Raw genomic sequence first — 26,703 nt, 5'->3', positions numbered from 1 at the left:
ATATCCAATCTATCCAATCTATCCAGCACCTGCCAGTGGGGCTCCAGCCCCACTCATGTGCAGAGACAAACATACACACACACCCACACGAGGCTATGGACCCCTCCTGTAACCAGGCATGGACACCCAGCCCACCTGGCAGCTGGCCCTGGATGCCCTTATCAATCTTTGGACACACACACACACACATGCAGACAGGTCTCACAGTGAACCCCAGACCTCACACTCTCCCTTGTGCTTGTCCTTGATCAGTAGCCAGCTCCTCCAGCTGTTTTGCAGGTAGGGATGGAGAAATATCTGACCCAGGATATTTCTGCTTTGATATCTCTCTTCCAAGCCACCTATTCCATTTGCCTGCCAGCAACAGTGGAGCCTCTACTCAGGGATGTGGCTGGACACAGTTTAATGAGCAGACAGGACAGGTGGCAGCAATGAGGTGCAGGGCATGGCCAGACAGGGGCACTGACTGGTCTTTTATATCCCTAACTCTCACCTACTCATTATTCCCCAAGCCACCATGATCCCTCCCTTTTGCCACTTCTGATTCCTCCCCATAACATCCTCTAAATTTGTTGCATCCCAAGACATTGTTCCCCTGCACCCCACAATGTGCCAAACCCCTCAGGTGAGCCTCTCCTGTTGTCTCACCCTGATAGATGTCACCCTTGGGCCATGGGGCTGAGGGTTCCCTGGGACAGTCCAGCAAAGGGCAGGGAGGGATCATGTTCCCAATGAGGTCATCAGGGTCTCTCTACCTTTTGTCACATAACAACACTGGGTCTGGCATATGAAAGCCTTTTTGCCCTCTCGTTCACTTTGAAAGCTTTGCTTAAGTAAAAGCAGAAATTTATACAATCTTTGGATTTTAGAGGCTGCAGCTTTGTTTATACAAAAAAAAAACGTGGGTTTGGTGGTGAGATCAGGATCCTCAAGGTGCAGCAATGAAAACAGGAAAGGGAAATGGTCTGAAAACACAACCAAAATACCTGATTGCACACACATAAGTAGTAAAAGAGAAAGATCTCAGAAGTGCTGGCAGTAGGCCAGGAAAACACTGGAATTTCACATGTTGAAATTTCATCAAACCTCCTTGGTATAAAGTTACATGTAGGCCACTTCTGAGCAATAAATGAGTCTGTATTATCCCAAAGCCTTAAAAAATTGAATTGACTAGTGAGTGGGAGCTTGGAAATCCTCCCTGAAAAATTCTTCCCTTCAGCTTCAGCCATGGCCAAGGAATAGCAGGTCTTTTATGTTTTTTATTTTTTTTAGCTTCCAAAAAAATGGGAGATGTGCAGAGCAGCAGATATTCTGCTTGAGTACTGCAAAGACAGCAGCCACAGACATAATCACATTATCTTACTTTTCTACTCTCTGTCCTTGATATTTTTCCACTTGCATGATTTATTCTTGGCTACTATATAGCATAAATCTATACAAAAGGTGTAGTTCCCTTTGTCTAAAAGCTAAAACAACAGCAAATAGGCAATAGGATATAAAATACAGTAAGCCAGTTTGAAGCATTTGATTCAACAGCCATCAGTTGCATGATGGCACAAGGAAAGCTACTGGAGTAGGTTTCTACAGATGGGTGAGTTTTGAAAGTGGCAGTAGAGTAGGCCAGGATCTGACCAAAATGGTCTTGGAGCATCCTAAAATTAACATGCTTCTTTGAGAAAATGAAATGTTTTCACACAAAACTCCCTCCACATGAGTTGCCCTCTGCCAGTGCCCCAACCTGTATCTGAGCTTTATGCAATGGGATGCGAATTACAGGACCTCACTTTCTGGTTGCTGAGCTCCATCACATTCTAGAGCATTTTTAGTCTCTTTGAAATAAGGGCCCCCTTTTCAAAACACTTCCAGTTAGTCTGAGCTGAAAGCCTGAATCCAGAATTGTGGGAGAGATGGGGAATTTTGAGGGAAAAGATTTCACCACCAGGAATGCAGGCCCTTGATGGCCCTTGGCAGGCAAGCATCAGTTTTGTTCCTGGAAATAAAATGGAGGTACATCTAGAACTTGGAAGAGCAGAATAAAGCTGGGTGCTGCCTCTAGGTAGCAAATTAGAGTGGCAGAAAGAGGAAATGTTTGGTTTTGGGAGTCTCCTGTGAGTCTCATAACTGCATATTGAAGGCAGTCCCCTCTGGAATGACTCAGTGTGTGCCACAGCTCATGGGTGTCTTTGCTGGGTGTAGAAGAGCTGCCATGGGTTTTGGGGACATGGGTGAGAGCCTCTAGAATAGGTCATGTCAAGTCTACAGACCCATTTGGAGCAACAAATTGTAGCCTCTCTGAGTAACAAATGCCTTAAATCTTACTGTTCCTATTCTCATGTCCTTCCCAGGTCAGTCCTGGGATAAGCAGATTCTGCAGAAGTTTTCTTCTGAGAAAGCCCATGACAGCTATTTTTATATATAGTGAGTTGGAAATTGTTGACATTGCAAAGGGAAATATATTTTAATAGCAATTGTTTCAGCGCCAGCTCACATTTGCTTTAACATAAATGCCTTTTTATAAATGAACCCAGTTCTGTGAGAAAATCATACATGTAGTAATTTCAAAGAGCTGGCACTGCCTGGAAACCACCAGTCTCCACAGCACATACCTGTCTTTTAAAAGAAATATAGATCAGATTTAATGACTTGTGAAATAAGTCACATGTTTCCATATATATTTCCACAATACTGTATCAAAACAACATGGCCATTTGATGTCCTGACAAAATTTTCACAAAAGCCTCCTTTGCTTATCCTTAGAGTGAAGTGCCACCAATCCCAGAGCTCCCTGGCTCAATGCTCTCTGTTAACCACAGCAGAAGATGGAGCAGATGAGACGTAAATGCAATTCCTTTCTTGGGAATGCATAATACTTTTCCAGGATTGCTAAGGAAATATTCTCTGTCAATACTCAGAGGCTGAGGAATAAAAAAGGCTTTCTGACACCCCCCCTGAACAGTTAACTCTTCCAACACAAGTTTGAGAAGAAGAGACTCATATTTCCAATGACTTCATTTGCTTCTCTATTACTGACCAAAAAAGAAGTAAAGGGAAGTATGGCTAAAAAAACATTCTTTACAACATTTTACATGTCTTTTTTTCCTTGCTGAAGTCAAATTATTAGGATTAAACTTCAAAAGTCCCACTGGTTTCTCTGAATGGTTTGCCAAGCATTTACTGATCTATTAGAAATTAATAGAGTGTGCTTGGCAGGCTAGCAAGCTGGAAAGTATTCATTTCACATCCAGCAAGCAAAACACTTTAGAAACACATATAAAGAGTGCAGTGATTTCAGAGAGGGTTGTCATGATGAGTTTGAGTTTCTTGCCTGCTTCTATTAATTTGACAGTAATGATGTGAGTTCAATTGCTAGGGCAGAGTGAAATACTTCAAGAAGTCTAATATTTCAAACTCAATTATTTTAGATTTCATTTAATGGAACATTTTGCTATTTTGTTTCAAAGTGTAAGAATACTACAATTTGAGATGCAGGATATTTCCATGGAATAGCAATAGAAAATTAGATTTTCTGACTTGCAGCTACAGTGTCTTGGTTCTAATTATATTCATCCTTACATTTGTGTGAGAGGGTACCTGTATTTTTGCAAACTGGTTTAAGTAAAAAAAAATTGAATTAAAATAATTGTCTCTTCTAGGACATCTGTTCAACATTAAAAGAGTATCAACTCATTATCTGATACACATTATCCAAGATAATGTTAGCTTTTTTTCATTTTATGCTTCTTTTCAATTGCAGCTTAAATTCCCAAGCTCTCTGAAATGGTGAGTCATTAGGAATGTAATTTCAAAGACTGTATTTAATCTCTTTATCTTTTCCCACAACTGATTTACCCACGGGCACAAGTAAAGCACACAAAACATATTCCTAAAGGCCCCTAAATTGTTATTTCTTCCTTATCTAGCTTTATTTTATTCTCACTTTATTTAAAACTGTTCTAAAAAGACTCATAGAGTTGGTAATTTTGACTGTGAGGGAATTGAGCAGGTTTTGTCACCATATGGATTAGAGCTGATGACTAGATCTGAATTTTGTCTCCTCTGCTTCTTGTTTCATGTGTGTCTGATCCACATCACTGTCTCCTGTCTATTCCTACTGGCTCTGGAATACAGGCATATAAAGGTTTTTTCCTTTGTATCACTACTTTTTTTTTTTAAATAAAGCATTCTCCACATGAAATTGTTGTCTTAAGTAGGAACCATGCCAAGTAAGGTAGTGAGTAACTGAAAATAAATTAATTCAAAACAGGTATTAAAGTTAGTGACTATCAAAAGTGAAAAAACCCCAAATCCAAACAAAAAAATCTAACTGATCTCTTCTTTGAAGTTTAAAAGCTTGGGTAGACAACTCAGAAGTAAGAAAGGAGGGAAAGGGAGATCTTCTGTATTTCCAAATTGTTGTTAATATTTTATTTATTCTGGTACAGTACCTGAAATATTTTAATGTGCATTATTGCCACATGTGTGTAATATCTTTGTAGAAGACATGGTGTAGAATAGAGGTAGACATGGAACTCTTCCTGCAATTATTTCTGGAGATATTTTCCTCACTTTTCTTGTCTGAGTATGTCATGGATGTCATCAGTTTGTACTGATAACTTTCTTGGTGCATTGGTTAGTTCCAAGTGTAGTCACTTACTGGTGTAGCAAGCATGTACCAAATGTTACCGTCCTGATTTGGTAACGTGTTCTAGTTTGAGGATGCCTTCCCAATAAATACACACTTTTAGCTTAAATCAGCTTTCCCATCTGTAATGAAAAAACCTTTCTCGCATGTTGACCTAAACTCCAACTAATTTTCCTAACAAGATGCTAAACAGGAGCCTTGGCTATAACTGAGACTGATAAGCCTTGTCCATGGCTGCAGCTGGAATGCAGACAAAAGCCACCCAAGGGCAAGCAGTCTTCAAATGTCCTTCTCAAAGTTCCTGCAGGGCAGGGTTATCTCCCACCACTGCCAAGTGCAGGAGACAGACCTCGCTGCCCTTGACTGGAGGCTCTCTTCACAATGAATGGGATACAGTAACTTCTCCCAGACCCCAGGAAGTCCAAGTGGCTCTGCTGTGATGGTGCTTGCACCTCAGGCACTGTGCCCAGGATGCCAAATATCCAGCCACAGATGTATCCTAAAAAATATTCAAAAAAGCAGAAGTAGTTTTTAAAGGAGTGCAGCGAGACAGAAGACAATTGCCATTCAGAAAAAAATCTCATATTTATCATTGAGAGAAGATTGATGTAGATTTAGAGGAATCACAATTTTGAACTTGATGATCAAAATGAATTGTGTATTTTTATAGCACATTCTTGTTCTAAGACACAACCCAACCTGTGCTGACACTTCATAACCTGTAAAATAATTTACAGAGGACAATGCTCTTTTTATCATTTACAGCACACGATTTTTTGATATGGTGACATACAAATTGCAATTGCACAAAAGACTAAAGAAGCAAGCTGAAATCTGAGGAAAACACTACATTTCAGGTTTTACTGATAAAAACTAATCTTAAAGTCAGGTCCATCTTCCAATGAGTTAACCTTAGGTTTATTTCTGCAGTGTCTTGCTACCTTTCCTTCATAGTTAGGTGTTCATACTTGTAGACAGAGAACACTCCTGGAAACTTTATGCTCTGTGTAGGAACACAACAAAGACAGATTATGTTGAGACCAGCAGTCTTTCTACACTAAGAGACTCATAGGACAAAGGAAGCGGCAGCTTCTTCTTCCAAATGCTCCACAACTGATTTAAACATAGCAAACCCCTTCTCTTGAGGATCAGGGCTGATGTTTATTATTTCTAAAAACAAGAGTCCACTGATACCCCATGATGTACCACCAACAAGAACCTCATCATTCTCTTCTGCTCTCTCTGGTTTTTCCCCGGCCTATGATTTTTCTGCTCTTGTATTCTTTTTCTTTTTTTTCTTTTGACAGGAGTTTCTAATTACCAGCACACAGACATAGTTTTCCTTCTGCTTCATTAGAGACAAGGCATTTATCCTTTCTGCATGAGAAAGGCAAAGTTCAACTGCACATCTAATTAAAAGCAACTAAAAACCAAGTTGGCCTCATGGGCAGTGCAGGAAACAGCTTGCCTATGGACATTTTACCAGCAATTTGACTTCTGTGCTCCAAGCAGTCTAAAAAAACATTTTTTTGATCAAAGGCTTCCTTCTCAGGCTGAGATTGTTTGCAGAGTGGGCAGATTACACTTTGGAAGTGCTAAAGCCATGACTTTGCCATCTTTATGTTTTTGAGAATGACACTAAGCCACCAACTTGAAGTTGTACAATTGTTGGGTCCACACCAGTGTCTGAACATCACAGGTTGGAATATATGCCAAGAATCACTAGGAATGTGCTGTACTCCAGCAGGCCATAACCTCAGCTGGAACCCAAGAGGTTTACCTTCAGATAAATTCAGAAGCCTATTCCAGTTTTCAACTCATTCCAGGGAGCGTTGTTTTTGCTGTTGTTGAATGGTTGAGTTCCTAGGTATTACTGTTTCCCTGGGGGTGCTTCCTACATGAATGTCATGTCCTCAAGCTCTTCCAGTCATGACCAATATTATATCAGCATTTATTTACATAACTGCAAGATGCACAAATCCTAGCATGGATTACTAAGTTTTCCCTTATCTCACAGAATGAGAAGAGGCAGCATGAATCCTAAGATGCAATCCCAGCCAAGGACAGGAAACTAGGAGACAGCTGTGGCTATCCTGGCTGTACTGCCAAGTGGTGGATGTATGACAGAATAGGCACTGCTGTACAGAGATTCCCATTTGGATGCTCATCCTTCAATACACCTGAAGAAATTTCTCCCAGTCTCTCAACTTCTGAGTAATGCCTTCAGGTAAGAAGCCATTGAATATTTAGCTCACAAACATTGGTTTTAGCCCCAATATTCTCCAAAGACAGAAACCTACTTCAGCTTATGGTTTTTTTCTGATTTTTTTTTCCACGCTGACTGTGGAAAACCCCACAAATCTCAAAGAACACAGTCCACTCCTCTTGACAGCCCAGCTGACTGCAATTACAATTGGCTGCTGTGCCACAGAGACGACAAAGATAGCCAATATGTATAAATGTAACAATATTTAAAGTTTTTTGTAGCAGACTTTCCTTGCTGGCTCTGATTGGCTCCCCTTTTTTTCTTCCACTCCTTCTGGGCAAAAGATACATATTATTCCAAGAGTGTCCTAAAAATGCAAGTAAGTCATAATTAGAAACTTCTGCAAATAGAAATATTTAACTAAATTTTTAAAATTTATAAATTTCAATAATCTCTTTGGTACACAAAGGTTGCTTAGACTTCTGGCATTTCTTTATCCTTTTTTTTTGGAGGAGAAATCAGTCTGTTTCTATTCTTGTTTCTTGAGTTTTACAATTGATCTCTTGCTTCTCAAGATGAAGCGAAATAGTTTTTCTGGCATTAGAAGAGCTAGACAAGAGATCTCCAATTTAAAAATCAATATAAATCTTATAAAACTGGCCAACTATCAAAGGGTGAGAAAGAGTAAATCTTACACTGCTTTAAGCTCAAAAGCAGCTCCTTACTGTCCTCTAGTGGAGCAGTAATATCCTCATAGACGCTGTGCTCCTTTCTTCTTGTAACTAAACCTGTTGCCCTTGGAGAGCAATTCTTGCTCTTTCCTTTCCTCTTCATGACTTCATCAGCATCCATGACATCCCTTTTGTGTGTGAAGGGGTTCTGCTCTGCAATTTCCCCCTCTTCTATATCCCAGTTCCACTAGTTCAGTTAATAATTCAACAGACTTCTCCCTTCACCCTTTCTCAGAACACAAGTAGGCTGAATAAATTTCTGCTAAAACGTAGCAGAATCCCACTGTAATGTCTTATATACCTTTAAACAGGCTGTCAGATAAATCATATTTTGACACCTTCAAAGTATCTAAAAAGCCATCACAATGGCAGCTGTAAAAAGTGTCATCTTTTCACACTGTATTTATAAAGGTCTGAAAATCTTGTTCATTACACTCCTATTAGCCTAGCTCCCATGACTCCATAAAACTCATCAGGCTGCAGCTCCACTGATGTCCTTGGGGTCTTCTTCAAAGCCTCAAGGCAGAATTGTTACTTTGTTCTCCTTGACAACCACAGCTGGTTTGAGGCTCATGTTCTATGCTATAGTGAGGGATTTAGCAGTTTCTTCTCTCACTTTCCAATCCATGGAAGCAGGCCTCCAGTCCTGGCTGCTTGCCAGCACCCACATCATTGACCTTTTCTGCCATTTCAGTTCCCAACAGCTCTGCCCACCCACACTGCAAAGAAAGGTTCCCAGGCACTTCCATAATGAATATTGCTGTAAAAGTCCCATCTTTCCTTGTCATCTTACCTTTAAATGTTCCCATAATTGTTTGATCTTTTATTTAACCTTTCACTGATAAAGTTCTCAAAACAGGATTTATAATTATTTCTTTCTGAAACTGTCTCAAACTGATGCCTTGAGAGGCTACCTAGAACAGAGGCTAGACAGTGTTAAAGGAATAAAGTAGATATTTATTAAAAGGCTTTCAAAGGCTTTTTTTTTCTCTTGGGCAGTACGAGAGCCCGGCCATGGCTCCACCAAGATGGATGGTGGGTCCAAGTTTTCACACTTTTCTAAGTTTTGGTCCATTTACATATTTGGGTTAATTGTCCAATTAGAGCTTCAGGTTATGAAGTCCCATCCTCCCAGATTGCTCTCCTCAATTTGCTGTTGTTTATACTTTTTGGGCCTGAAGCTGCAATAGTGTCCATGGTTCTCAGGCTGGTAAGGGATTGTTTTGTCTAACTAAGCCATGAAGAGAACTTGCTAACACTTTATATAAGTTTAGTTGTATGCTAATGCAGTACAGAATCTGGAAAATATGAAAGCTAAAACTTAAGGCATCAAAACAGCCTACTTCATAGCAAAATTTACATTTGACAAGTTGCAGAGTGCTTTCTATTTTTCTGATGGTGGATGTAGCTTCTACTGTGTAAAGGCTCTCCCTAGTTAAAAGCAGTCTCCTACCCTACTCTTCTTGCTAAAACTTCTTTTTTCTAATGCATAAATATTTATGCAGACCATGTAATAATTATTCTAAAACAATTTTCAAGTTACCTGCAAGAATTCCACTTTTTGGCAGCACTTGTTGTTTTTTTTCAATTTAAAAAAAAATATTCCAGGAAACCAGACTTACCCTGGAATGGGTTGACTGCCTGTTCCAAGAAATTATTTCACAGTGTTGTAAACATTTATTGTCAGCATGAATTAGTATATATAGGAAGGACTCAAGACTTTCATTGTTATTTGGCTTTATGCCTTTGGCATTCCTTAGGAAACACCTCTGTGAAATGCTGAGATAAGAAAACCAACTAAGCAGGTAGGATGGGGACAGTGCCTACTGTTATCTCTTCTACTTTTCTGCAAGGCCTGTAACTTCAATCTAAAAGGATTTTGTGTCAATTAGTGTTACAGTTAAATTGATCACATTTGTTTTAGTTTTCTTCTTGGGCCTATGCTGCAACTTCTCCACCAGCAGAACCTGCCACCATTCCTATATAAATACAGCTGAATTTAAATGGTCCTATCCACCAAGTTTTTAAATATATTTTTATACCCATACATAAAGTATAAGAATAGAAATTACAGATACCTTTTTATATATAAATATATACAGATAAATCGCCAGATGTTTGTGTACTTTCTATTATTTTATTTTTACTTCAGGCATTTCAATAGTTGCTTGCTTTATGATCTCTTTTTAAAAGAGTTCTCAGTGCTTGAACCCAACTCTGATTGTAGCTTCTTTATTTCTAGGGATCTTATGGTGATTTTTGGCTTGCCTACCTATGTAGGTATTATCCTGCCTCTGTGATACTGTATGATCTTACATTCCCAATGCAAGTATGGAAATATATCCCCTGTTACAAAAGATTAATTTAAAATATCTCTGGATAATCATTTGTAACCTAGGTGATGACTATTGCTGTCCATGAGGAGAACTCTGGGCTGTCACCCAAATTTAGAAAAAACAATGCTTACCTCTATCAATAAATGAGACACATATATGCAAAGAGATTTCAAGGAAAAAATAAATATTGGACACTCTAATTTAAACACTGAGGAAAACATGGTGCTATACATTAAACACCAGAATTGAAGAAAGACACTTAGACTTCCTGGTTTTCACACTCCCAAACTATGAACAGTAGATACATTTCATATTTAATGCAGCTTTATTCCAAGTAGATAAAACCATTATTGCAACAAGAGAAAAGAAATACAAGAAAATCCAGAGCAAAATAAAAGCACCCTAGAAAATTGTCATTTCTGTTCCCATTAACAGACATTTACTCTTGCAAGAACAACTGATTTCAGTGACTTCAAAGGCAGTTACTGACACAAAGTTCAGACAGGAATTGCTGGAATTTCAGCTGCTGGCCTTAAAGAAAAAAAAAGTAGGAGACTTCTCTGACAGGTGCAAAAACGAATACAAAATGTATTAACACAATATGAAACAAACATACATTAAATAGTTTTGTTTCCTGGTACATCAGACTTGCAAACGAGTTTTATAAAATTTACATATTCAATTAAAAAATTTATCTATCATTGTGAAAAACACAGTTCTTTATTTCAAGTTTATATTAACTATAAATATCTACGGACAGGAGAGATCCATTTCAGGCTGGCACTCCTCCCTTCCCCATCCTTTATGTCTTCTGCTCCTTGCCTTTTGGAGAAAACATCACAGCGTAAGGCTGCCGCCTCTTTGGACGTTGACAGGGAGCAAGGTCCTCTTTAATGTAACCTTAAAAAGAATAAACCTGGGGTAAGAAATACTATATAAAAACAGGCATAACTTGAGCTTTAATGTGTGTTTAGCCTCAAAAAATAACTTGTATTTTTTTTTTCTTTTTGGGGCAACTGGTTCTGACTTCACATAAAAGTTTTGAGATCCCAATGTACAAATATCATTCATAAAATACACAGCTGCTTTCTAGTAGGTGACTGCACAGTAATGCAGTACAGACAGTTAACAACGAAGAACAGAATGGAAACTATGAATTGTTCATCTATTCAAAACACAACTGTGCTTTCCATTTTCTTTCTACCAAGGATTTTACATAAGAGTAACAAAGTATGCCAGAACTGCTAATTCAATTCACTTATAAAAGTCACTTTTGAAAATGTAAATCCTAGTAATACAGAGGAAACTTCAGGCACATGTGTTTTGTAGGTATAAACAGTACCTCCCTCTGTTTTAAGAGCACCCAGATTTATAAAGACTGGAAAAAGCTGAACATGAGCCTATGGATCAAACACACCTTGAAAGCTCTCTGATAAGAGAAGTGGACAGAAAATTTCTATAACATACTCAACTTAGCTAACACTGACAGTGAGCAGACATTTTATGCAAGTCCGTTTCAGCACCTGGCTTTTGTCAATTCCTTACTGTTGATCAGCAAAAATGCCATCCAAAATGAGAGTAGCAGATTTCTACTTCATAGTTGGAAAATTCTGCCTTTGTAACTAAATTATTAAAAAAAAAACCCAAAAACCAACAAAACAGCACAAACAGATGGTTCAAGATACCAATAAGGAGGAGAAAATATCTATGTTGTACCCCACTACACTGGAGTGGCAAGAGCAATTGCTCATCGTGGGAACTCTCTCGTGTTTTAGTTCTCTTGCTGCACTGCTATAAAATATTTCCTTTTCCAAGGGAGGATTGATCTAAAATCTGCCTCTGATATGCTGTTGAGAACCATTAACAACTGAAAGCTCTTCCTCCAGAAGAACAAGGAGACAGCCAAGAAGCTAATTTTTAATGAGGCTGCAAGCAGATTCCAAATGGGTAGTAACAAGTTATATGGTCCATAAAAATCAAGGCTCCCTGTTGTGAAAGATTAAGGATGATACTGCAACACTATCACACAACACACATACACAACTCTGGCTACATTTTCCTATGCCTGACCTGACACTGTTACAAGAACAGATAAAAGCAAAGATTAATGTTTCACAGCTAATGCACAAGTAGAGATATAAGGAACTCAGAGTTCCTATAGGCCTGCTCACCCCAGCACTTCACCACTTCTGAAGAATTGTACCTAGAGTACACTACAAATTCACTGTGTTTTAACATAATTTGTAGAACCTCATTTTTACACCAGTCTCTAAGATTTTGAAAAATTATTTAGAAAGAACAAACTTCTATGTGAACAAGTGCATCTATAAAAAACCCAAAACCAAACACCACATCTTTTCATTGTCACCAACAAGCAGGGTATATGTATGAAAAACTGTTTAACTACACCTTACCTGCAACATTTCCATTATCACCTGGTATTATGAAGCTCTAAAAACACTGACAAAGGACATCAATAGTACTGCCTGTCTCTCCTAAGTAAGTACAATCTCTTGGCCTTTAACTCTGAAAATCCAATTCTTGCTTATGGTCAAAAATATATATAGGGTTTAAATTAAGTTCTATGAAAATCCCAATTATTTCCCAATGCCTTCTCTATCTAGGCTCTAAGAAATTCTCCTTATATTCCTTTCTTAGAAATACAGGAACTGCTAAAACCAGACAATGGTGGCTGCAGTGGCTGCTGATAAACAGACTTCAACAGGACTGGGTGAGAAAGGCTGCAATGAGCTAGAGATAATTTCAGGGAAAAAAAAAAAAAAAAGAAGAGCTTTAAAAAGTACTTTTCAAGCTTTTTTTGGCACAAACCTCTTTCCACACAGGTTTGGGTGGAAGGAAACCCAACCTCCCAGAAATTTTCAGGAGTATTTGGAGGAATGTAGCGAAATCTGTGTCTTGAACAGGAAGCAAGTTTCTTCTCTCTCTCTTCTTCTGGAATGTCTGCATAATACTGAATGTAAGGAGGGGGAAAAATCCCAGTTAACAAATTCATACATAACAGAAACTGCTTTACACAATTGACATTATCAATCACTGTGTTTATTAACACAGTTATCTAAAAACAATGGTGAGGACAGCCAGAGTGGAGATTCATTATCCAAGTGACAAACACTTGGCAATTATCCTAAAAGCTTACTGAATTTACAGACTAAGTATAACAAATTTATCGTGGCAAATTTGTTAACCTTCTATCTTTTAACATACCATAAGAGACAAGGTTGAGGCATGTGTACAATTACTTATGTCAACAGTCTACTTACTGATTTTACAAAGCTAAGTAGCACAGGTGTTGAAAGAGATTGGAATTTTAAAATTTTTTAAGTGTCAGCTTGCATCTAGAAATAAAATAAAAAAATAAAAAAACCCACTACAAATCCCATGCTGCAGAATTATTTCCAGTATCCAAATTTACAGTAGTAACTGCAAACTTAAGTCAAAATGCTTCCTACTTACTTAGCCTCAAATTAGAAGTAAGTAAAGAGGTAGTTTAAGTAGCTGACTGACACTGGGACTCCAGAAATTATCTGTCAGCTGAGCATTCTCTACAGTAAATTGGCTACACTCTTTCACCTCTGTCAGCTGTACTGGGGGCTGCAGTGAGAAAAGTATATACTCCCTCCAAAGCTTTTTGCTGGGTGTTTCCCTGAGTAGCATCATAGAAAGATAGAGTATATTTTTTCCATGCAGTTTTCTACTATTTAATTTGTAATTCTAGTTGTATCTCCTAAAAATACATATCTGGACCTTAGAGCACATAGAGGGTCAAAATATTTTAAAAGTGAATGCACTGTTTGATTCAACTGGTAAGTCAACAGTCAGAGCCACACAAGAAACCTGACCCTTGGTAGAAAATGGTAAAACAAATCTACTGAAATGGCAGTGTTACAATTCAAAAAGGCAAATTAAAGTTTATAACTCATTCAATCAGATGAAAAGTGACCTAGACTGGGGAACTCAGGAAGAGAACAGGATACCTCTATCAAAAGAGATTATTTCATGCTCTCAGCTACTGGCATGATTTCAGAAAACCTACTTGGAATTGTAAAGTATGCTCATTCAATTTTTATTGACAAAAGTTAAGAACAAGGTGTTAAGTCAATAAAATTAACTATAAGAATTTGATAGTGTCTGTATAGACAAATATTGCTGAGTTTTATTTAGGGATAATTATCAGTGCTCCTTATTTTGTCCTGTAAATAGCCTGAAATTTTAGAAATTAATCTACTAAAAGTTGTTAGTGTGTTGCATTTTTTAAAATTAAACAATTTATGATTAGTAAGGAATAATTACAGATCCAACAATGAAAAATACAGTACAGTTTAGTAGGAAAAGAAAACAAGAACAATCAAAAATCAAGATAAGCATGTTTAAAAAATAAATTTAAATTAAAAAAAAATAGAAAGAAACTTCTTCTTTGGTTTGTTTAGAAATCTATTAGGATTGACAGAGAATGAGAGTTATGTATGTCAGCTAAACAGCAAAAAGAACTCTCAGTTATTTTCTAGATTGATCCCACTGTCCACAGCATTTTTAATCCACACAAAACATTTGAGCTAGGCTTTTCCATGTGTGAAGATACTGCAATCTCATCCTATCTTCCCTGTAAAAGAATTGTTTATAGAACTCTACAATTTGCAGTTTCAGAAAGTGAGTAAACCCAAAAAATGTTCCTCCCATTAGTTTAGCAAAAATTTGCAGAATAATTTTAGTAATGTAAATGCATATAAAAATGCATCTGAGTGATCCTCCTACTCACCTAAGTGTAGCTACACTTAATAACCACACCAACAAATGTTACTTTTACAAGCTACCTGTAACTTCTGCCTACAATCTCTGATAGCATCACAAGGTCATAAAAAACCAAAACAAGACTTCTTATCAAAAGTTCTACACTGTAAAGTGAATGAGATGCTTCTAAAAGCTTTAAGATAAAGCTTATAAAGGACTTTAATATCAGCCTGCTGCAGCACGTGCAGGAGTTAAATCCCAGATCTTCTCAGAGTGCCAGTAACTGACCCCACTGACACCACTTGCAGTAGAGGGCAGGAATCAATTTACTGATCTCCATCCACTCCTTAAATATTCCCTTAGACTGTGGCAGCTTTTCAAACCCATATGGCTAATCAGCAAGCCAAGGCTTTTCTAAAGCATCATTTATACTTTATCCAATACTCCCTTCTCTCACAGGCATTTAATTCAAAGCTAGTTTTATTATTGTGCAATGACACAGCCAAGCATTCCACACGTTCCAAGACATTAATCTTGAATGGTGCAGACTTAAAAAAAAAGCCCCAAAAAGCCAAAACCAACAACAAACCCAAACTTTCCTAGCATTTAATGTAGAAACCTACTGTTACAAAACTGGAGCTGTGAATGTTTCCAGACACTATAGTTATCACTCCAATTTGACAGAAAGTAACACAAATTGGATTTACAGAAGGAAGATCTCTAGCTTACAGAAACAGGAAATTAAAATGCTTAACACATGGCTCTGGAACCATGAAACAGACTGAAGGTTGGGGGCTGTTTTGTTTTCTTTCAAACTCTTTAAATCAAACCTATTTTTTAAAATGGTATTTATAGTTGACTATAAAAATTAGCTATTTCCTTTTAGGGAACTTTACCAATATTTTTCAGAAAATAATTTCATTAAAGACATACTCTAATAAATTTCTTCAGCTCAGTAAATGGGACTTGACTATAAAGTGAATAGCAAGAGAATCTCTGAAGGTGTTGGTTCTAGATACACGTGGAAATTAAGTGAAAAGATTCCAGAAAATCGATCATTGTTCAGTCATGAATCCACACTTCTACTGAGTCATCATTTATGAGCTCATAACTCTATTAATGGCTAAATAAAATATGTTCTTATTACACATGTAATTACATCAATATTTTATCTCCACACCAAGTATCTGAAAGCAGCTTAGAAAATAGAAAAGGAGAAAAAATTGTGTAATGTGAAATCAAAAATTTCATACTTTTTAACAAGTATTTTAAACAAGTAACTTTAAACATTTTTGCATGCATTTGCATAAATATACACATTGTCTCCTATGATGGTGCAATTATCTGAAAAAATTAACCCAGAAAAGAAAGAAAAAAATCAACCAAAATGAGATCTGTCTATAGATAGACATATAAAGGTACAATAGGATACAGAACTTACTTATTCCAGCACCCATAAAGTTCAGTAGAGCTTTTGATCTAAACTTTGGAAATCTGTAATAGCTCTTTGAACTACTAATGTATATTTTATTAACAGTAATTGTACTGGAACCATGATGTAAGAAGCTCTTCTGTCATGCAGATACACATAAAAAAATCAAACCCAAGTCTTTCCATGCTATATGTGGTTACTGCAATAAAAACAAACAAACCACCTGCAAATTTGGTTATCCAGCTTTGGTAAACACTTACTTCCCAGCTGCTGTAGGTAATGATGATGATGCAACCAGATTAACAATTAAAAACAGCACTTCAGCACTTAAGATACTGTCTGGAGTTAGAAGAATGGAAGACTGACAAATTTTAAAGCACTACTTACTATTTCACATTCCTTACAAGTGTGGCCAAGTAATTTTCTTCTTTCTTCTTTTTTCCGAATAACCTCAATATGAGGAAAATCTAACACAGTATTCTTTCTGAAAAACAAAAATGTTTTCACATAATAGTACTTTTATTTCTTCTACATGACTGGAATTTTCCATTTTTTTACAACACAACGATGGACAGACAAGTTAAAAAAATAATTCAGAAAACATCTACAAAACCCAAATCATACTGCCTTTCATAGTTGAATAGGGCAATTTCTATAAATAAAACAGTTTTCAAACATAATATGAATGTTTACATAACCAGAGATGTGTGTTTCATTATTATGGCTTTTCATAATGTAAAAGTAATTCCTATATAGAAATTACTCAAATAGAGATCTTCTATAGAATATTTTGTCCAAGACAGAGTTGTGCTTGCAATGATTTCCATGAGAGGAACATATGTTGGAGTTCAAGATCAGTAGTTTCTTTTCAACTTAACTACTTTCAAAACAGTAAACAAGTTTTCCTCTACAAAGAAAACATGCACTGAGATAAAATATAAGCTAACTGAAGGGCTTGGTGTCATTACAAAAGGAAGACTCAGACTTCTAATTATGATTATACTGGAAGGCAACAGAGGAAGCACTAAGAGGTGCAGTTGTTGAACACTATTCATTTATTGCCTAGAGAGCAGGGGGTAAAAAAAAAACAGAAGGAAAGGTTTTCATTTGTACAAGCAGCCCACAGGTCCTTGGCTCATAAATTCAGGCATGACCACACGCCTGTAAGAAGCCACATAGATTACAAAACACTGCATTCACTAAAATTATAAAAAGCAGAAGAGGCAATCCCTTCTCTTCAGCAAATGTAATAGGCATCTCGACATTTTTTTTTCCCTTACCCCACTTTCTATCTAAAGTCTTTTATCTTATGTAGTTGATCTTCTACTTCTGTGTCTTCTGCAACTGTTAGGCTGTTACACACAAACACATTTATTTTATGGAGGATCAAGTTTCCTATAGGGAAGATACAAAGAGCCTTAAAATGCCCATAGAGAACAAACTAAATTACCTCTCATCACTTTTGAAATAAGGCTCCACAAAAGCTTTCTGCTTGGCTTTATCTTGTTTATCCTCATGTTCTGTAAATGGACATGCAAAACAAAATATAAGGTTAACACACTGCCTGCAGAAACTTCTGTAAAATTATTAACTAACTTTTAAGAAATATAAAAATGTCATGTACAGTTCAGTCTGAGACAAGAGATTCAAATAGATACAAAAAATAATACAGAATTGATAGAACCATCAATCAAAAAGCATTACTGGAGCAGAAGGAAAGCAGCAGTGACATAAGCAAGAAAGAGAAGAAGAACATCAAAGGAAAGGCTGCTTAAAATACAACATACTGTAAAATCTTCCACAGAACCTAGAATAGTGAGGAGAAAGGAAGTAAATAACTGTAGCCAAAACCTGGTGTTTCTTTTAAGAGTCAATTTAATGTTCTGCTGTTGTGCCAACTTCCACTATACATTCCATATTTGTGTGGTGAAAAATGAACTACCAAAAAAAAAAAAACCAAAAAAAGAAATTCATATTGCTTTATGTTTTGTCCTTAAAAGTAATCAACTTTACCACAAACTGATGCAAAAAGAACTGGTGGTTAATTTGGCATATTTGTTCCTAAAGAACAGAGTCTGATTTCAAATCAACTCTTGTAGTTTAAGTAAGCTAATAAAGACAAAACCAAATTATAGCCCACTCTTTAGTTTCTTGCTTGCTGCTGTTATTCCCTTATCCTGCTCTTCATCATGAAGAGTTTCTCTTTCATCACATGCAGAAGGACTATCTTCTGGTAGGCAGGATTCATATTCTTCATGGCTTGTCTGATCAAACATATCTGTTATTTCTCCTCCTGTTATTAAAGGCACAAAGAACATCCATATCAGTGTCTCAATTATTTTAGTCAAGAAATTGCATTTTGACTAAATGTGCATCAAAATAATTAACATTTACTTACTGCTCCAGTACCAATTAACTCAAAAACGGCTATACCTTAATTCTTGCTGCACCTTCTCTGTCAGTCTTTCAAATGTGGCCAATGCTCATTTATTTTTCAGATACCTTGGATCCCATTTCTAAAATCTGATTAACTGCTAAAATCACCGTGAGGTACCTTTAACCTTAATACTGGATATGTGATATTTTTGTTCTTGCAATTATGGACTTATCCAAGCAAAAGGAAATACTTTTTGTGGGTAGGAAATTGTCACTGCCCTGCAGCCACGATTCACCACATACCATACAGTAAAAGTGATATAAACTCATTTGGATTTATTTTAAACATACTAGTTCTATTTGTATGTCATTAAAAATGAAATTAGTCTTCTCAGACAAAGTATGATGTGATTACATAGAAAACTTTCAAAGCTGTTTACTGCAGGTGAGATCAGAACTGTTATATGGTTAAGTATTTCACCCTTTAAGCACTGTAAAGGAATAGCTAGCTAATGGCTTCCTCAGCACAAATCCTGTCTTTTTTCTTAACCTATGTTAAAAAAAGAACAACCTCAAAACCCACCATCAACTCTCTAGGAAACAGACCGACCCCGTGTAACCTATAAAAATTCATCACCAGTTTTTTACTGCAAACCATTTTCTACTATCTAGCCATACAGGAAAAAAAAGATGCCCTTTTACTCTTTCCTCCTCCCCCTCAAAAAAACCAACCAAACAAAAAAAACTCCAACAAATCCCCAAACCCCCACCATACCACAAAAAAGCAAAGCAAACTGAAGAAAAGAGAAAAAAAAAGTCTTACGTGGACTGCTTTCCTGATTTTGCTGTTGATTTTTCATTTCTAATAGCACACTGTCACTAACATAAGTATAATCCATATCAACAACTTCCCCTCCAACTCTGGTCTGAGAACCACCCTAGGGAAAAAAGAAGCAAACATGACAATTCCACCCAGAAGCAACTGGTTAGTCAGTGTCAGTGCTGTGTATCTGAAATACTTTCAAAGCAGTTACTGGCTTCTTTTTGGACACTGATTTTTTTTTTTTTTTCCTGCAGGTTACAGTTTCATTAGAATTCTTTCTCACAACCATTTGTCCACTTTCGTACTGAGAATATGCCTGCTGAGTTTATGAAGTACAACTAAACAGTGGACATGTTTTAGGATAACTATAGCATGAACAAATATCAAATGAGCCAAATTCTGAATTGTGTTGCAAAGTGGGTTTGGTCTGCCCAGAACAATGTTCATGATACTGCTTTGCAGGCTTTTCCAACATCACAGAACATGCAGATTTATTATAAAAGTTCACCTTTGTATCAATCACAGTAATGTCCATTTTGTACTGTGAAAGGTCAGCTCCTGGGTCTACGCTCCACTGGAAGTTTTCTAAAGAAGGTTTATCTTTCAGGTCTGCATGCACAGAATATGAGAAAAGAAGGACAAATAATTAAAATCAAACTCTGCCAGAAGCATCTGATCCGCTGGCTGTTCTGTATGTGCTTTATGATGGCACTCAAGGTGATCTGGGATAAGCCTGGGTCAGGCTGACAGGCTTGTAGCTCCCTGGATCCTCACTCCAGCCCTTCTTGTGGATGGGTGTCATATTTGCTCACCTACAGTCAAGTAGGACCTCCCTGGTTATCCAGGACTGCTGATAAATTATGGAAAGTGGCTTGCTGAGCACTTCTGCCCACTGCCTCAGTACCCTCATGTGGATCCCATCTGACCCCACAGACTTGTGTGTGTTTAAGTGGTGCAGGAGGTCACTGACAATTTCCCCTTGGACTATGGGGGCTTCAATCTGCTCCCTATTCCAGCTCAGGGGCTGGGTACCCTGAGAATTACTATTAAAGATTTAGGCAAAAATGCACCACGTACCTCATTCTTTTCCTCATCCTTTATCTCTATGTTTCCCCCACATCCAATAAAGCTTATTCTCCTTAGCCCTCCTTTTGTTGCTGATGGATTTACAGAAATATTTTTATGGTGGTAGCCAGGTTAAGCTCTAGCTGGACTTTGGTCATTCTTATTTTTATACTTTATACTTTATATTCTTATTTTATATGTAACCTCACAACATCCTTGTAGTTCTCCTGAAGCTGCCTGCCCCCTCTTCCAAAAGTCATAAACTCTTTATATCTGAGTTCTAGTCAATGCTCTCTGTTCAGTCAGGCTGGCCTTTCTTGCAGCACATGGACAGCCTGCTCCTACAACTTTAAGATTTCCTTCTTCAAGAACGTCCACACTTCTTGGACTCCTCTGCCCTTCAGGACCACCTCCCAAGGGAGGACTATCAAGTGATCACCTAAACAGGCCAAAATCTGCCCTCCAAAAGTTCAAGGTAGCAGTTCTGCTACCTCCCACTTCTTCATTCTCTGAGAATGGAAAACTATCATTTTGTGACTGTCATGCTCAAGATGGTCCCCAACCATCACTTTACCTACCAGTCCTTCCCTGCTTATAACAGGTTCAGGAGGTGCCTTCCGTAGTTGGGTCACTATTGAAGTTAGATCAATGACAATGCAAGTGTCAGGTCTAAGCAAAGAGTACAAGTGTCTGGTCATTGCTTCAAAGATGCCTCTTGGTTTAGCTTTGAGGGGAATATTTAGATTTCAAACTACACGGCCACACCAACTATTGGCAAGTATCTCTTAAATTCATAATGCAATATTTCTAAGTAAAGTATGCAGTGTAACAGCTTGGCTGAGGAGTACAGAAGCTTTGATTCTACAATGCTAGTTCAAGAAGTTTTCCACCTGGGAGAACTTAAGAGGAAAGAAGATACATGCTCCGGAAAAAATATGACAGCCTGTGTTGATTATCAATGAAGATACAAATTTCCTTACCAGATCATTAGGAATAAAAAAAATGACTTATGCTTACACTTGAGTAGTTTTCAAGTATTTGATATAGATAGTTTAAATTCAAACTTCATGAGATTTTATTATTACACTCCAATAAATAACAATGCTAAACAAACAACAAAGAAGAGGATTCCTAGCCTGTCAAATGTACACTTGAATACCAATGATATACTTCATATACACTGGCAAAAGTATGCCAGGAATACAGACTTGTACATGGTGGGGGTCATCTTGAGAAATCCCAAATAGAATGTGACTGAGTTAGAAGCAGAACAAAGGATTAAAGTGGAAGAAAGGAAGACAGGAAAAATACTATTCAATCCGAGCACAGGCTGAGGGGGTAGGCAGGCAGTAAAAGGAATATTTTCATCAAGTTACCTTGCTCATTTTGTTGTGCTTTACTTTTTGATAGTCTACAAGGGTTTGGCTGAAGTACAGATGCTGGTTCAGACTCTCCATGTCCTGTCCTTGTTTTCTTTCTACTGGGTACATGGCCACTGGCAACCTAACAACATATTGCAATTTTACTATTACCCAAAACTCAAATAAAATACTTCAAAGGAGAAGAAAAAAGAGTCAGAAAAGCATACCTTTACATCATCAAAAAGTTCCTCTGTCTCTGCAGAACTCGGCAGTGGTGCAAATTTGAAGGGAGGAACTTCTTCTTTCGTTGGGATCTGGTTTTTCCTGTCAGGGAATGTTCTTCCCAGCACTGCCTCTTGTACACAGGATTCCTCTTGTAAATCTCTGCCAAACAAACAGCTCTCATTGTTGGCATTTGAAACGGATGATGAACCTTCAGGAATGGTCTTCCCTATGTGTGAAAAAATGTCATGCAGAGTCACTTGCTTCAGTCTGTTTTTATATGTCTCCTCACTTCCTTGTTTTTTCTCTTGCCCACGAACTCCAGAGAAGCGATCAGACAGATCCAAGGGCTTATCCCCTGTATGTTCCCCATTAACCTGCTGAACATCAGATCTAAAGGGCACAGAGCTCTCTTTGCTGAATGATGCTTTCTCACAGCTAACTCCATTATCATCTTCAGCTTTCTTTCTCTTAGCACACCTGCCTTCTAGCTGCTTCTGGTATACAAGGAGGACATCGCTCTTGATCACCTCATTTTTAGCTGTGCAGGTGTTTCCAACACAGGTCACAGCCTCATTAGAATTCTTTTTCACAACCATTTGCCTATGGACAGAGGCCTGGCTGATAACCGAGTTGATTTCCGTCCCAAGATTCAGCGGTGCAACAAAAGCAACATCTTCAGATTTTGATCTACTTTTATGAGATCTGCTACTAGATGGATTGTTGAAGAGATTGGTTTTGAGATGAGGCTTCAATCCCAAATCTAAAATACAAGGAGCATGAACTGTACTTGAGTTGTTCTTCATGCTGCTAGAAGCTCCAAAAACAGGAGAAGCTACCCGAGAATCCCAGTCATCATGTGGTGGAGTGTTATGAGATGGATCTGAAATACTGAATACAATGAAACATGAGAGATTTTTCTGGTGTACAGATGGAAGGAGAGAAAGTGATATTAAAATACCATGTTTCCTATTGCTGATCTGCTTTAAAGCTGTGTGAGCTGCTAGTATTAACTGAAAACAGAAGGAAAAACAAAAATTAACATATTCTAGGGATAGGTACTGCTGCACTTAGAGCTGTAGAAGGCAAACAAAATGCAGATCTTGCCCTTCATTTTGGTGTATGGTATGAAATTCTGTTCCACATTCAACTGAGAACCAAAGACAGAATTAAGCTTGCCAAAGTATCTCTTCTATCCAAGGACTCCCTACCTTTCAGTGCAATGAAAAGGAAGAAAGTGAGAATGGTTGCAATAGGAGTCTATTTAGGTTCTTGTATGGATCTTAAAGCCACAACAGATTCTTAAAGCTTCTGCAAGCGAAGGAAAAAAGTGCAAGCTCCTTTCAGGTACTGTTTTTTACCTGTCATCAACAAAACACATTCAAGATGACAGATAGGGCCAAAAAAATCCAGTTTAGACCACAATATCCTGAGGAGAGTGAGAAGGGCAGCAGTCAATTGGTTTGACACCTCATCAGAGCAATAAGATCCTTCTTGCATTCCAGCTCTAGGCTCACTATCGACAGGGTTGTGGGCCTCAGAAGATACCTTGCAATAATGAGAAGTTAGGAAATAAGGGACTGTGTACACAAGAAGCCCAAACCAGAAGTTTGTGAATTAAGTAAAAGCCTACAGTTTTGCATTCTATCAGTTTCATTGCTTCTCATGTTATTTACTTGAAAGAAACCCCTCTGATACAAAATATTTGTTTCCATTTCTATACCTTTAAAGCAAAATGCTGCATGGTTTGAAATTCTACAAAGACCCAACTTCTATAAGCCTACGTGAAACAATTATAACTATTAAACTGAGTGGAAACACACCCTAAATTGTTGTCATCATTTCTTGATTCAGAAGCTGGATGTTTTCTTGAGTCTTCAGACTGCATGTTCTCTGAGGCCTGGCTCATAACTGTATTAGTGAGGGGAAGATTCAGTACACTCTGGGACTCCTTGCAAGTGGTGAAGGAAAACAAAGAAAAGAAGGGTGAGAAGATATTGGATTTAAAATTAGAAATATGCTTGGTTGGCACATAAATATTCTGAAGACCCATTCAAATCAAAACAATCAAAACTCTGAAAAATCATAAAAGCTAAGAGATGAAATTTGGACCAGAAGCTTTAAAGAAATCTTATGGAAACTGAAAAAATTCATTCACATGCATAGACACAAAAGTATTCTTCATACTATAATTTTCATGGTAGTTACCAACCAAAACCATCAAATAATCTCACCTGAGTCACCAACCAGTCTCAAGGCCAAGAAACATTTTTCAATGTCTTAGATTTGATTACTGCACAAAGGGAATTTATCAGACCCAAGGATTTAGATCACTGTAGTAACAAAACATGAAAGGAGGAACCATGTCTCTACCCTCCTCCTCAACCCCCCCAGACAGGTCAGCACAGTTGTATCTCTTCATGCTCAAGTCAGCAAAGACTAAGCAAAAGCAAACCAAAGTAGCTTACTGGAACTCAGAATACTTTTGCAGAATTTTAATGCAAAAGAGAAAACCACTGTTTTTGTAAACAACTGGCCCAAAAAGTTGCTTATGTAAGAAATTTGGGAATACTTACAGATTCCTCTTCAACACTAAGTCCAATTGTTTCTGCAACGACTGCAGCCAAGTTAAAAGATGGCTTTGGAGCAGGATATCCTCCCACCCTTGGTTTATCTTTGTGAGTAGAAAGAAGATCACAATAAGCTACATATGCATTTTAGTATCTTGCTCGACTCACAGAGATGGTACAAACACAGAATGAAAAAGATCACAAATTAAAACTGGCATTTATGGAAATAGTTTGATCTCTGTCAGATAAAAGTCACATCTGGAAGCAGTAAGTGGCAAAAGAATTTCTGATGAGAGCAAACTGCTGTGTCAGTTTGATACAGAGAAATATGTGTCCAATTTGAATAATACAGCTCCACAGAATTAAAAATCAATGTATAAGTTGCTTTTCACACTCCTGGTCCAGGGCACAAATAGTCTGATAAAAGCACATAGAACAGAGATAATGTGTATTTATGATACAATGCTTATCTTGCATATTTTCTTGCGTATTTCCATTATTTTTCATTTGTTTTTATTAGGAAAACAACAGTTTCCCTTCTTTGAGGGGTTTACCATTACTCAGTTCATTAAACTGGGGCAAGATAATAATATTGGAAAGCATAAGAACAGCAACCACCTCAGCCCTGACTTGCATGAATAATTCCATGCTGATTCTCAGTCATTATTTAAAAAGGTTTGTGCTTTATTAGGTTTCTGTGTTAAAAAAGGTTAAAGAGATGAAACCTCAGTTTTAAAATATTTTTGCCTTATTTTGAATGGAATTAGAGCTAAATCTATTAATACACTTACGTGGCACAGGGGACAGTTGTGCATCACAGGTGTCTGTCACTAGTATCTCTCCTCCATGGTGAGTGCTCACTTGTGTGGAAAAGAGTGGAATTTTTCCAAACTCTAGGAAATGTGGATTTTCACATGGTGAAATTAGGTATTCTGTTGTGATAATTTTGCATAGATACAAACAATGACCTAGATCTTAAAAGCACTTCAATGTGAGATTTAATATTTCAGTATATCCAGCAATGTAAGCACATCTGATAATTTGTGACAGTGATGTGTCAGAATAAAAATAAAATGATAAATATTATATATTAATCCTTTTTCTCACAAATATGATTTCAGCCAGTCAGCCCTAAAACACTACTAACACAAAATGACACCACCATCTAGTCTGACCACATAAAAATAGTTATTCAAGCTGTATTTGGCCTGTTAATAGGGCAATAAAATTATTGAAGGATAAAACATCCAAGGCAACAATGTTCTGCATCAGCTAAGGTAACAAAAAGGTGAAAAACCTGAGATCTGAATCATGACAAACATATGCCATGCAGTCCTTTCTACCTTGATGACCAATAGCTTTTCAAAGCCATTAACTGTGAAAGGTATTCCCACCATTTCTTACATATTAAACTTTGGATTCATTTAGTAGCTTCATTTTTTATACAGAATATGGAGAGAGAAAGGTATGCTTAGAAAAGAGAAACTACTCACAGCATTAAAAATTTCAAATGCAAAATAAAGGGCATGAATAACCAGACCACCCTTTTCATCCCACAGTTATCCTATGTTTATTCTTGGGAAGAGGCTTTTAGTCAAGACCAATACTTAGATGTATTCATACTTAAAATACCTTTTTTATGCCACAAGATAAATTGACCTGGATTATAATATTTCCTGTGTATCAATAAAATACAAGCACAAAGTGCTTTATTTCACAAAAATACTTTTTGTAGACAAAATATATTAGAGTTATTTCTATGACACGTTTCTATTTCTTGACAGAACAAAGTCTGGAAATTAAAGGCACACAGTACTTCTGAATTTAAGACACAAAGCAAAAGCAAACAGTGTGGAATACAGAGAGATCGTGTAGATATCTACCAGTTCCAGTTACATTACTTCAGTTGCAGAATACTTTCAGAATGTGGCAAAATATCTGTTTCACTCTCCACTAGGTGGTGACATTGCTGCATGCACAAGTCAAACGCGAACAGATACTTTATCAGCCAATTTGCACGTAGAGAAGAAACATAGGCTGGAAAACTGTTACATTTGCATGTGCACATGGGTGAATAAAAGTAGAAGGTTGAGATAAATTCTGAGCAAATGTAACAGTTGAAATGATGTAACAGTTACTGCTATAGACTTTTTCCCCTGGACTCATGCATTATCACACAAAAAGAGAAAA

The 26,703-nt window shown here is 37.3% G+C and overlaps 1 protein-coding gene across 1 annotated transcript in view; it reads right to left on the bottom strand.

Moving 5' to 3' along the window:
* Positions 1 to 10,221: 10,221 nt before the first annotated feature.
* RBBP8 (RB binding protein 8, endonuclease) overlaps positions 10,222 to 26,703 on the bottom strand; it is a 34,204-nt gene continuing 17,722 nt past the window's right edge. Inside the window, exons 8-19 of the mRNA XM_066546403.1 lie at positions 25,305 to 25,406; positions 24,520 to 24,617; positions 23,767 to 23,894; positions 21,949 to 22,834; positions 21,737 to 21,863; positions 19,804 to 19,904; positions 19,296 to 19,410; positions 18,237 to 18,389; positions 17,547 to 17,616; positions 16,484 to 16,580; positions 12,745 to 12,886; positions 10,222 to 10,815 (exon numbers count right to left, since the gene is read on the bottom strand). Of these exons, the coding sequence (XP_066402500.1) occupies positions 10,718 to 10,815; positions 12,745 to 12,886; positions 16,484 to 16,580; positions 17,547 to 17,616; positions 18,237 to 18,389; positions 19,296 to 19,410; positions 19,804 to 19,904; positions 21,737 to 21,863; positions 21,949 to 22,834; positions 23,767 to 23,894; positions 24,520 to 24,617; positions 25,305 to 25,406 (2,117 nt within the window). The 3' untranslated portion in view covers positions 10,222 to 10,717. The remainder of the gene's footprint in view (positions 10,816 to 12,744; positions 12,887 to 16,483; positions 16,581 to 17,546; positions 17,617 to 18,236; positions 18,390 to 19,295; positions 19,411 to 19,803; positions 19,905 to 21,736; positions 21,864 to 21,948; positions 22,835 to 23,766; positions 23,895 to 24,519; positions 24,618 to 25,304; positions 25,407 to 26,703) is intronic.

The sequence above is a fragment of the Molothrus aeneus genome, chromosome 1 (assembly GCF_037042795.1).
Source record: "Molothrus aeneus isolate 106 chromosome 1, BPBGC_Maene_1.0, whole genome shotgun sequence".
In the NCBI taxonomy this organism is placed as follows: Eukaryota; Metazoa; Chordata; class Aves; order Passeriformes; family Icteridae; genus Molothrus; species Molothrus aeneus.
This window is presented reverse-complemented; position numbering and strand designations above follow the sequence as displayed.